This window comes from Phoca vitulina, unplaced genomic scaffold (assembly GCF_004348235.1).
Source record: "Phoca vitulina isolate PV1807 unplaced genomic scaffold, GSC_HSeal_1.0 scaffold24, whole genome shotgun sequence".
Classification (NCBI taxonomy): domain Eukaryota; kingdom Metazoa; phylum Chordata; class Mammalia; order Carnivora; family Phocidae; genus Phoca; species Phoca vitulina.
In genome coordinates, this window is record NW_022589727.1 from 24,164,668 (window position 1) to 24,177,148 (window position 12,481).

The 12,481-nt window shown below is 42.7% G+C and overlaps 1 protein-coding gene across 13 annotated transcripts in view; it reads right to left on the reverse strand.

Moving 5' to 3' along the window:
• The window catches only part of DLGAP1 (DLG associated protein 1), a 905,535-nt gene that overhangs the window by 110,996 nt on the left and 782,058 nt on the right, over positions 1–12,481 (reverse strand). For 9 of the 13 annotated variants that reach the window (XM_032421263.1, XM_032421259.1, XM_032421260.1 and 6 more), the window contains one exon: positions 3,610–3,639. The exons of the other annotated variants lie outside the window; for them this stretch is intronic. In XM_032421263.1, coding sequence (XP_032277154.1) covers positions 3,610–3,639 — 30 coding nt within the window. The remainder of the gene's footprint in view (positions 1–3,609; positions 3,640–12,481) is intronic. 13 annotated transcript variants of the gene reach the window in all.

Here is a 12,481-nt window from a genome sequence, read left to right on the forward strand (position 1 = left end):
CAGCATGCCCACACAAGAGATGATTGCGGGCCAGGGCTTGGAGAACCATCTTGTCTGTTAGATTTTTTTCACAGTGGCTCATCTGTTCCCATTTTTGAAGACGTGGAACTTTTCCAAAAAAGCCAAACTTCATTCCCTTGTATAGGCTTTCAGAAGAATTTGATGCCATTTTGGTATTTTGGATTCTCACCTACCTATGAGGTCTAAACAAATCACTTCTGAGGCAAGTTCTCCTCGCAGAACACACCCTGGTTATCAGTCATCAGCCTCTGCTGTCTCATCTTGTCCCTGCAGCCTGAATGCCTCCTCCCGAGTGCTCCCCTTGCTGCGTGTCTGAACACACCGTGCATCTGCTGGCTGGGGCTGGACCCTTCCTCCCTGGAAAGAAGGAGCTGCCTATAGAATGTCAGGGCAGGCCTCACTCAGGCATGACTCAACTCTTTGTGACCTGCGTTCTTGTTTCTCCTTGATGAGGCTGGTGTGCTGGTCCTACTTGTGGAAATATATGCCCGGCTCCCTGCCTTCTCCCTGCTTCAATTTCAAGAGGGAAAATCCCTTCTAAGAGGAATATTTAGAAGATTCTATCATGGAATTCGTGGTACAGAATGGTTTTGCCTCCATTGGATGAGTTTTTCTCCCATTACCATGCCCCAAACACCTCTCACCTCCCCTTTCTCCCAGTTTGCTTCTGGATTTTTCTCTCTTACCCTGATTTTCTCCCAGTGGGATTATCAATAAAAATTAGAGTCGGGAATTCATCGGTGTTATCGATAAAACTTTGCAACTATTTCTTTCAAAGTTAAGTTTTTTTCTGGTCAAATATTTTTCTTCATTGCAAAATCACGACAGCATTGATGTGTGCTACTGTTTAAGCATAATTTTCAGTCTTTAAAACGTGAAAGGACATTTGACTTTTAACCTTACCATTAATGCGATATAAATAGCTTTTTCCTTTCTGCTGATTTAAAAAGCTTACGTGAAGCTGCAAAATGCTGAAGGGGGCACCCCTGCTTCAGAGAAAGAGAAAGAAGAAAGTTGCATGACAAAAACACTTGGTGGGAAGTAGCACAGGGAATTTTTGTTGATTTTTCTCTTAAAACTTTGAGAATTGTTTTTCCTTAAAAAGAAAAGACAAGCTACCTAAAATAATTACTTGCTATTTTTAGAGTTCTACGATAATCCCAAAACAGAGTCATTCCTAAAGAAAAGGTAGGTTTCATTTTGGGCATGGATCCCCTCCACTGATTTATATACTCCTTGACATGATTAGCTGGAGGAAGCTGCCTGAAGTTCATACCACAGATGGAAAATAGCAAGTAGAGTAATCAGCTAAGCATTCATAAGGACTATTGTCTGAGGTTTGATTTTGAACCAAGAGATAGTCTCACACGCATTCCACTGAGCATGCTGGTCAAAAATCTCACATTCCAGATGCACCAAGAATGCATGCGTTGAGCACACGCACCCCCCCCCCCCGCCCCGCCAAGACTGCACTCCAGACAACCCCCTGAGCACACGTGTTCTAACACAGTTACAACAGAGCATGCTCCCAAGCCTTCCAGCTTCCACAGCCCTCAGCCAAGAAGCTGCCCCAAAGATGCTCAAGCAGCAGTCGAAGTGGGCCCGACCTCAGATATCCACAGCTGCCCCAGCGCGCTTCCCGTGAGCCCCAGGGGCTCAGAGGAAGCCAAGAGATAAGGAGGCTGCTGAAAAAGCCCCAAGTAGTCATTCTGCTGTTTGCCCTTGTTTTTCCCGACTCTCATCATTCTCTGGACAACACAAACCTGTTTGGGGGGTTCAGCGAGGCTATGCTACCCAGTAGTGACAGGAGTTACTAGCAAAACGATGAACGGAGTAATAGTTCCAGCAGAACAAGAGTTTTTAAGTTATCTAACGTTCTCATGGCTTCCTGGCTTTTTAAAACGTTTATTTTGTCTTTCCATCCTTTTGTTGCAAGTGGAATACGGTGCTTAAGCCAAACAGGCAACGTAAAGCTCGGACTTCAAAGCCATTCCTTGATAAAACATCAAAACAGCCCAGGGTGGACCAACTGTTATCTGGAATTCTACAGATAATTGACTGAAACTCAGCGGCTCCCTTGCCACGGGGAGTTTCTGCAGACAAGGCCATTCTCAGGGACCTGCTTCATTTTGTTGCTGTGTCTCTGTTTTGTTAGGCCGGGAGAGGCTTGGATAGTCTCTCAGTACATGTTCCCGTGCCGAGAAAACTCGACTCCTGCTTGGCCTCGTAGAGGCCTGGAACTCGCACAGTACCCTCCCCTGCCCTCAGTGTGACATTTTGCTCCTTTCTCGACCTGGTAACACCACTGCCTGCACCTTCTCCTGGTCCTTTGCTTACTTGAGAAGAGCGGCATGCTTTCCACCGTGACTGTCAGAAATACAGCCTTTTCAACTTTGTTTTGTAAAATGTGAAGATACCATACCTACCTGAGGCACAGAGTTCCCCATTTCGGGTCCGCCAGTCCCGTGGGTACGTGACTGAGCTCCTCCCTCATCTCCCAGCCTTCAAACCCCAGCCCATCCAATCCCTTTGCCTGAATTAAGCAGATGGTCTCACCACTCCTACCCCCTGGCATTTTTCCACTTCCCACCTCCATGCATTGCCCATTCATCAAGCCACAGCTCCCATTAAATGTGAAGACTCACCTGAAAGCCCACCACCTCTTCCAAGGAGCCTCCCCTGATTAAGTAGGGATGAAGGAACCTCCGAAGCATGACTGACAGACTCCCAATAAATGAGAACACACACACCCAAAGCAAACACAGAAACTCACAAGAAGGGAAAATGACACATTCGCTACTTGCGGACTGTGTGCTTCTATGAGGATAAGGAGATCAATTTTATACCAATAACCAATCATTTCAGACGACGGGGTATTTTTAACATTCTTGGGGGTTAGCAAAACCCTGCTGTCCTCTCCCACACCAATCCTCTTTCCTTAAACCCCCTTCCCCCCTCTTCTTAGGTTCCTGGATGCACGACTAAAGGGGATTGCCGCTCGCTAGGTATGGGTGATACAAAGACCACTAAAGGAAGCTGGTCCTCTCAATGCCTCCTGGGGCTGGTGGATCGCACTGCCCGAGAAAAAGCTGCGTCTGAGGCTTAGTCAATGCCTTCGCCACTTAGTGTTCTCGTCAGGGAGCTTAAACAACTCCACGCCACCTCTTTGGGCAAGCACGTTGGCTATGTTGGGATGAGGGACCAGAACACTGTAGAGAGAAGGCCCTGCTGAGAGAATGGGGGGCAAGGTTCCTGGCAAGACTCCATGTCCAACCTCAAATAAGGCTGCTGGAGAGCAAGGGGATCTGTAAAGAGCCCTGGATCAGAGGCAATCACACCAGGGAACAGAACCAGATGTGTTCACTCTCCTAAAGGTGCCCTCTTGGGTCAGTGTTCATGCCACTTGTGGAGGCCCGAGAAACTCATGGCATAAAATGACCAGAACGAGGAGAGACACAGACAGAAGGCTGACAGCAGGCGATTAGAACAGGCACCACACACCGCTGCCACAGACGCTTTCTGCCTACAAAGCCACGCGAGGCAACCTTCAAGCAAAACAGTATTGGTTTTGTGGTGGTGAGAACGTACCTTCAACTGCAGAACTCAGTTTTATGACACCTTGAATAAAAACAAAAAGTGGCAGTTATATAATGGACCCAAATGACCTCTTCTGGTCTTCTCAAAACACACACATGCTTCGGATCTAGAGTTTTTGCTGGCATTTTGGGGATTTAACTAAACAAACATCAACTTTGAGAACAAATTAATTTTCAGTCCATGATTAGACTAAATGGTGTCTTCATTTACCCCACTCAAACCATTTGGGGGAGTTTTTCGCTGAATAAGGGATCTGACACGTTTTTGGATAAAACAACGGCCAAGTCGGTCTGAATGACTATTTCTGTAAATAAATCATGCTGGATAATGAACTGATGAAACTTCACACAACGGGACACCAGTGTCTAGTACTTTCTATTTACTGCTATGTATAGAGATCATTTGATACATGTCGGGGCAGGGTTTCTGTCGAAATATGTAACAGGTGGTTAAAAACCATGGTTTGATCAGGCAACTTCCTTCTCTGAGGTGGTTGGGCCACAGGCCATTTACTGGTTGGATGTGTTCAGTGATCCTGCTCCCTGCAGGTCAGTGAAAGGGCTCCCTGAGTGTGTCAAATTGTTCATGAAGCAAGTAGACATTACTCTTGACTGGATATTCATGTGCCTTTTTGGTGCATTTAAAGGTGAAAATACTCAACTGAGATAAATAAACTGGATCCAATGATTTGATTAAAAAATCATTTTTTTGGTAGGTCATAGTTATAAATAAACAATATTCCCCAAACCCTACGTGAGAGCCATGATACTTTAGGCTGAGCAAAAATGTCTATTTACAGTTTCATGTGGTTGACATTCTGGTTCTCTTTCCAACCAGAGGAGTTTCAAATTAAAAATTGAAACAAAACCCTTTTCAAAATTGATAAGCCAAATTGGTATGAGCGTGAACACACACTGCTTTTAACAGACTGTTAACAAAGAGACAAACTTGCTCTCCACTACAACTTTCTTAAAACAGCTGCTTTTAAGTTACCTATCAAATTTCATCTTTCCGGCAGAACCAGTAGTGTCTGGTCAATGTTTAATAAGGGACTCTTCAGGGCAAAAAGTATGCGTAAAAATGTAGGTGTGTTTATCATGATTTTTATTGATATAAATAATCTAAAAATAATAATAAAATACACAATGCTCTTTATTTCAAGTTCCATATAGTCAGTTGATTCACACAGAATGCTTTTGTTGAGTTTGGTCCAATTCTTGTATTCATAGCTAGCAAGTCAATCATGATTTGACAAAATCACACATTGAGTTTCATCCCAATCTGCTCTTTCCCCAATAAGTTTATTATCATTTTATCTCTTCTGTGGTTTACTGTTGAACTATTTTCCACACTGTCATATAAATTATTTTCATTAAATTAAAACGCTTTCAACTTTAACACTAGGTAAATACTTCCACCATGGCGTATTTCAAGCTACCAGGCTGATGTCGCGAATGTGGAGTTGAAAAGAGATGGGCAAGGAGAAATACCATTCGGTAGTATTTTGACCATGCAAGTACAGTTGTTGTAAACAACCTCAAGAGTATGGAAAGTAAACTGTAGTCAAATGATGAGGAAGGATAGAGTTTTAAGTATTTATTACCTTTGTTTTTAATATAATTTATTCAATTAGAAGTTTATATCTTTTATAATAATGGCTATGTTTGATAATGGGCTCACAAAACACCTCAAAATATAAGAATTCGCTCTTGCAAGTTGGTGTGAATCAGGGCTAGCATAACGTTGTCATCAGTGGTGTTTCTTTCCACTTAGGCCCAGAGAAGAAAATCTTGATCTTCAGAGTACTTCCTGAGCTATTCATAAAGCGGGTTATAATTTAACTGAACGAAGCACACATAAGTAAGCTTAGCATTTGCTATTATTTTTCCAGTAATTTCAAAACCTTTTAAAACTGTCATACGTAAAAATATACTATCCACAGATCACCTGGGAAATAACAGTCACTGACAATCAACCACGAACATAACCTAAATGGACTTGCCAAGTCCACTTATGCCAGGAGGGATGAGTCACTGGCTTATTAAGCAATGATCCTGTCTTTTTTTTTAAACTGTAGAATTCTTATACAGGAAATCAGGTCATGATATTGATTGTTTTTTCAGCCATATTTATTTTTGTGTATAACCATGGTGTCAGCAAATGCCATTCAGATAAAAGGACAACCATGTGCTCTAATCAAGGTGCTCTGATCAGGCTTTATGCTGGTAAAGCAAGAAAATCTAAACAAATTTTTATGGGATTTGTGGGTGGTGGTGGACCAGAGCCCAGTAATACATTTATTGAATAAGGGCAAAAAGGTAAGTTAAAAAACAAATAACAGTCTGATTTTAGAGCTCTAATCATTAACATTATATTAATAAAAACATTAGTGATTCATCAACTCCATATAGACTTCTCCTTTTTTTTTTTTTAAACCCCAAACCAGGCTTTTTCTTATAGTAGAACAGGCCTTTATAAAGATATTGCAAAGTAACTATGTTGTAGTGAAAATATAGAATTAGCCAAATCTAATTAGATAGCTACTTTTAATATTATACAAAAATTGTAGAATGAGGGGAAAATATTTTATTTTAAAATACGAATATTTTTAAAAATTTGAATATTTAAGAAATGGTTGATGTCGATGCTGAAAAGCTACACGTAGCACTGTTGACTTCCAGGACACACGATAGACGTTATCTGGCGATTGGCTGACATTGACATTGCCTGGAATTCAGGGTAAGCCGTAACACATACATATATGTATATATACACACAATGGATCCTACTCCTCCCCGTCCCCCCTTTAAAGTTTCATCGTCTGCAAATGTTTGAAAAAAAACTTTAAAAAAAGAGAGAAAAGGAAAAGAAAGCTAACTGTTCTTCCCTCAACTTGATATCTTTAGTGTAGCAAAATTCCTAATCTTGTGGGTGATTTGTGCAGACCGTGTCTATTGTTTTCCAGAGGAAATCACTACCCGGGTATGCTTTCTGCAACAGTTGTCCAATTCCAAAGTTATTCCACCTTCTTTCCTGCCTAATTTCTCACCTAATTATTAATTTCAGATGATCTAAAATAATTTTTAGAGAGTCAAGTTAAAATAATCCATGCTCAAGTGTGAATGACCAGGGCTCACTCAAATCTTCCAGTGATATCTCATTATTGTTGAATTAGTAATAAAATTTTTAACCCTAGCTGTCAAGGCCCTATGTCATATATTCCTGCTGATTTTATGTCACTTTCTCCCTTTTTCAAGATGCGTTGGCCACTTTGGTCTTCTCCGGGTGCCCTGCAGTGCTAATTCCTTTCTGCCCCTGAGGTGCCCTTTGCTGCTCCCTCTGGCCTGAGAGCTTTCCCCTGACCTGCTAGATCTTCCTACACCTAGCCCTTTCTCGTCGTTCAGATTTTACTTCAAATGTCACTTCCTCAGAAAGCACTTCCTTGATTCTTGTATTTAGAACAGACCCAGTAGGAACTCTGTAGACCCTCTCTCTTATTTATTTCTTTTATAGCAGTTATCAGTACTTGGGATTATGTCACTGATGTATCACTCGGTTCCTCGTTTATATCCGTCTGCCTCATTAACATGTAAGCAGAACGGGAGCAGAGACCTGGTCTGTCCTGCTTGCTGCTGTGACTCCCGTGGCTAGAACCGTGCCTGGTGTGGAGCAAATACTCAAATATTTATCTAATGAATAAGTGATCATTCCCAAGTGTTTCCCGACATCCTAAAAAGGGAATTTTATCAATCCCTGCAAATGTAATTCAAACATGTCGTCTTAATTGTGGATACTATTGGGCAGAATCCTCAGATTTCATTATATTGACCACTGTCTATTTTACTCAGAGGCTGGTCTTTATGGAGGTTAGTGAACATTGCCGTGCAGAGTAAATATACATAAGTTACAGTAATATTTAGGTTTCAGGATTATACTGTTAAAAAGATTTCCAAGAAGTAATTTTATTAACTAGTTGGAGACAAGGTTATGCTGTAAATGGACTTCGGGAAATATCAGCTAATTGATTTTATATCCAAATATCTCAATCTGCAGTTCTTTTATCTCTACTGTCATCACCTTAGGGCAAGCTACCATAGCAATGCTCACACGAATCTGTATAATATGATATGGATTGAGAAAGAGGAACTAAGAAAGGACCATTCAATTTTTTATGTCCTCCTTCCGATGCATTCTCATACTGCAGCTGGAGTGGTCTTTTCAAAAGGCAAGCCCAATTATGTCATGCCCCTCCAACCTTTAAAATTCTTAAATGGCTTTTCATTATTCTTAAGACCAAGATCAAAAGCCTTAACAGGACTTGCACAGCCCTTCATGATGTCACTCGTGGCAGAATAAAAATGCCCACAAATTCTTCCATTTACCTCCCGCAAAGAGATGGAGGTTGTGTCCCACTTCTTGAATTCCAGCAAACTCTGTGACTGCTATGACCTTTAAAACAAAGTGGAAATCATGCTCTCCCAGTGTCTATGCCCCGGCCCATGAACCTGGCAGCCTCTTCCTGTCTCTTGGATTACTCCCTCTGAGAACCCTGATACACCACGTTACAAGTCCTGAGACTACTCTGATGGATGCCATGTGTAGACATTCTGACAAACAATATAAGCTGAGGGAAGGAGCTAGAAGGCCCTGGGGAAATTGTTGGTGGAGGCTGGGAGGACAGGGAAAAGGCTATCCTTGGAGACTGGAAGGAAAGTCAAGTCATCCGATGTAGTGGTGGGAAGTTTGGCAACATTACAACCTGTAGTAACATGGAAAAACAGTAAATATACCTAATATAAATTATATATTTAGATATATATAAACTCATATACCTAATGAGTTTGCAAATTTTTAATAAGATGTCCAGGAAGAACATGTAGAGTGCCAGTTAGTTTTTTTAAACAGTTGCATATGATAAAGTACAGATAAAAGTGTGTTAAAAAAAGGGACTGTTCAGTTTTCAAGCAAAATCTAGAGGAAATATAGAGCTAGGACTTGTTAGTTTTTTAAAAAAGGTAACAGGGTTTCACAATCCTAGACTTTCTAAAGGCCAAAGGCTCCCAAAGTAAGAAATTGAGGATGAGGATCATCTCAGGGGTGTGGCTGTAAGATCCTTTTTTATGACTTTAGAAAGATTTAAGTGTGTGCCTCAAAAACGTATAAAGAGATGAAAGGGCTTCTAAAAACCCTAAGAGGGTGGTCCCATAGCACTCTGACTCTGAGCCCAGTCCAGAGAAGGGCCTGTCTGTAGGAAAACTGTGGATGTGTTTTGTCTAACAGAGTGAAGTCTAATAGGATTCATAGAAAGCCCATGAAGATTTCAAGAGAAGTGTATTAGTGGATACATTATCAGTGTGGACAAAAATGGGCAGGGAATAGACTGACAAAATTAATCAGTTGCAAATGACATCTTATGTGCTATAGACTGAGTCTTGTCCCCCAGATTCATATGTTGAAGCCCTAACTAATCCCCAGTGTGATGGTATTTGGAGATGGGGCCTTTGGGAGGCCATCTTCAGGACAGGAAGAAAGTTCTTACCAGAACCTGACCATGCTGGCACCCTGATCTCAGACTTTCCAGCCTCCAGAACTGTGAGGAATAAGTATCTGTAGTTTGAGCCACCCAGTCTATGGTATTTTGTAACGGCACCCTGAGCTGACTAAGACGTTAAGGAAACAGGACAGATGACTCAGAAGGTGCAACCAAGAGTTTGGAAGGAGGAGATAAGAGCTGCCAAAGAGTCATCCCTGGGCAACAGGACCAGGGCCCCCAGTCAAGGAACTGGCAACATGTGGACTTTAGAATTGCTATGGACCAGTGATTGCTCCCTGCCCCTCCTTCCTCCACTCCTGACGGAGAGTGCTCACTGCATTGATCTCACCTCTGTATCGTCAGTATATGCTGGTGTGTGTGGAGCAGGTAGCTTTTCATTTTAGTTCACAAGTCTTCCTACTGAGAAACAGTATACTAGAGAACTGGATCAGAGGATCCTCAGCAACACCTGAAACTTATTTCAGTGGTGAGAACCTGGACCTCAAACTTGAACTTCATGCCATAAGGAGATGAGATTTCTGGAGGGCTTTAGAAGGAGTATATTTTGCCTTACAGAAGAGTCTAAATAATTATTATCCAGAGGATGAACTGTGGCTGACTAAAGATGTCCACAAATTATTTGAACCGGTTCCTACTGAGAGGTGACATCTCTGTCATTTTCTTTGATCTGGGGGCTGGCGGGTTGTCTTTCTGACTGCTCCAACCAATAGAAGATGGTGGAAGGGATGCTCTGCTAGTATTTGGGCCCAGGCCTTAAGACTTCCTATCTCTTGGACTCTATCCCTGGGCGCCCTGAACTGCGACATAAGAAGTCTTAAAGCTGCAATGCTAGAGGTGCCCCCTACAGGTGTTTTGTTCAACAGTCTCAGCTGAGCCCACACTTCTAGCCACGGAAGCCAAGGTGCCAGGCTTGTGAATAATGCTATCCTGGACCCCCTAGACCAGCCCAGCCTCCAGCTGAATGTGGAACCCTGTCTACATTCTTGACCCATAAGATCTGGGGTATAATAAAGTGGTTGTTTTGAAGCTGCTCTGCTCTGTATTGAGATAATATGTAGCAATTGAAACAGTTGTGTGCCTCAGTCTTCTGACCTCACTTTTTTTGCATGTTCCCCAGCCACCCCACCTTTTCAGTTCTCTGAAGAGTAACATGTGTCCTCCCTCACCCTTCTTGATCTCTCAGCTCTTAGCTTATGAGGATTTTCTCAGAGAAGTTCTCCCTGACCCTCTAGATTAGTTCCATTGTTACAGAAGACTCTCCCACAAGAACTGTCTTTCTCTCTTTCTTTCAGAGCAATTATCTCTGACAGTATTTCATCAATGCTAGTCTCCACCTCTAGACCGTAAACTCTATGAATAGAAAGCAAGACTCTTTGATCATCACTGATTTCCCGGAGTCCCAGCAGTGTGACTGGACGTAGTGCTGAGTAAACATTTGCTAAGTAGATGAATGAGTAGATGAATGGAACATTTGATGCCGCTGATAAGGACTCCCTTCTTACCGTAGCCATTAATAACTGTGCCACTTTTCTTCCCTCCCACGTACTGTGAACAAATTTGATTCAAAGCCATTGTAACTGCGGAAGGACAGTGTGACTTAATATTAGGTCACTGCTGCCTCGCAAAGTCTGTCTGTGAAGGCAGCTCAGCATCACTGAAGCGTCCGCAGGTCCTTTTGGAAGCCTCGAGCAAGGCGAAGGGGAAGCGGAAGGTTGCTTCCGGGCATGCGCGGCACAGAAGTACGGAGAGAAAAAACCCAATCAGTGCCTGCTCACTTTTCTGTCTTTGGTGGAAATCAACGAGCTTTCCTCGGAATCTAAAGAAAGTTGTGGGTGCTCCAATTGTCTACATTATTCCCAAGTTTAAGTTCAGAAATAATCCTTACTAGACTAGAGCTCTTTTCTACCCTACCCCTGAAACCAAAACCGTGGGCGGGGGAGCGCCTGCGTGCGTGAGCGCGCATGTCTAGGTAAGAGTCCCGACCCCTCCGTAACCACTGCTCCCAGAATTGTTTTCTTAATACTGAATTTGCTTTCTCCTGTTTTTAAAAAAATGCATTTCCCGGGACGCCTGGGTGGCTCAGTCGGTTAAGCGGCTGCCTTCGGCCCAGGTCATGATCCCAGGGTCCTGGGATCGAGTCCCACATCAGGCTCCTTGCCCAGCAGGGAGCCTGCTTCTCCCTCTCTCTCCTTCTGCTTGTGCTGTCAAATAAATAAAATCTTAAAAAAAAAAAAAAAAAAGCATTTCCCCTCTTGTTTAGTCCTGTGGATGTGGAAAGTAGAAGATCCATTGGAAATAATACTTCTTAAAATTTTTCGGTTCTATCTCTTTTAAGTCTTTAGTTCGTCATTTTTTGCTGTAAGTTAAATAAGCCCAAATTGCTATAAATGTCCTTATCATTTCCATTTCGTAATTTAAAAAGTATTTTCCTTTGCCTTGTTAGATTTCTCTAAACGCTGGTCTCCAAATGGGTCTGTACAATCATTAAATGGGTTTAGTAGGGCTCCAGTCAGAGAAAGGATCTCCATTTGCCCGAAATATTCTTGCTCTTTTTAAAAGAAAACACTCCCACATGGTAGGGCTACAATGTAGACATGTTCCACGTCCTCTTAGTGAGTTCACACACTCTGGGACTCTGCCCATTTCCATTTCCCTGATTCGTCCTCCCTCCCTAAGTGCATAATACTGCACTTGTCCCTTTTGAACATGTAACAGATTAAAGAGCTGGTCAGGAGGCAGATGGAGGCACACCTTTGATCTCTCATCCTTGGGGGTTAAGGGAGGGCAGACACCTGGCGGCTCCCGAGCTGGAAACAAAACACAGGCCCGGACTGGAATTACCTTAAAGGGAGCCGCAGCGCCAGCCAAAGAGGCAGCTGGATGCGTTGAATGGGCCCCGAGGGAGGAGAGCCCACGGTTGGGCAGAGGGCGAAACACAGAATCCCAACAATGTGACTCCGGCTAGCAAGGGGTTGGTTAGAGTAACCGTTTCTTAGGCAGAGGACTGGAAAGATCAGGCAGCTGTGCTGAGAAAAAATGTACTAAGAAAAACAGTAATTCTTTTGCAAATAATATTGCAAAACGTTCAGCTGTGGACAAATGCTGAAAGGCAGTTTGGATGGCAATTCAGGAAGCTTTTAAAGAAAGGATTTGTAAACTTTTTTTTTTCCTTCTTAGTAGAACTGTTTTTATTAAGGGTTTCACCTTTGCAGCAGGATGCTGTCAACTTTCTTGGTCAAAACGACACCCGGACCGTTTCCTAGGAGTTTTGCTGAAACTGCACTGCCCCCTGGCGTTTGCGCGCCATTG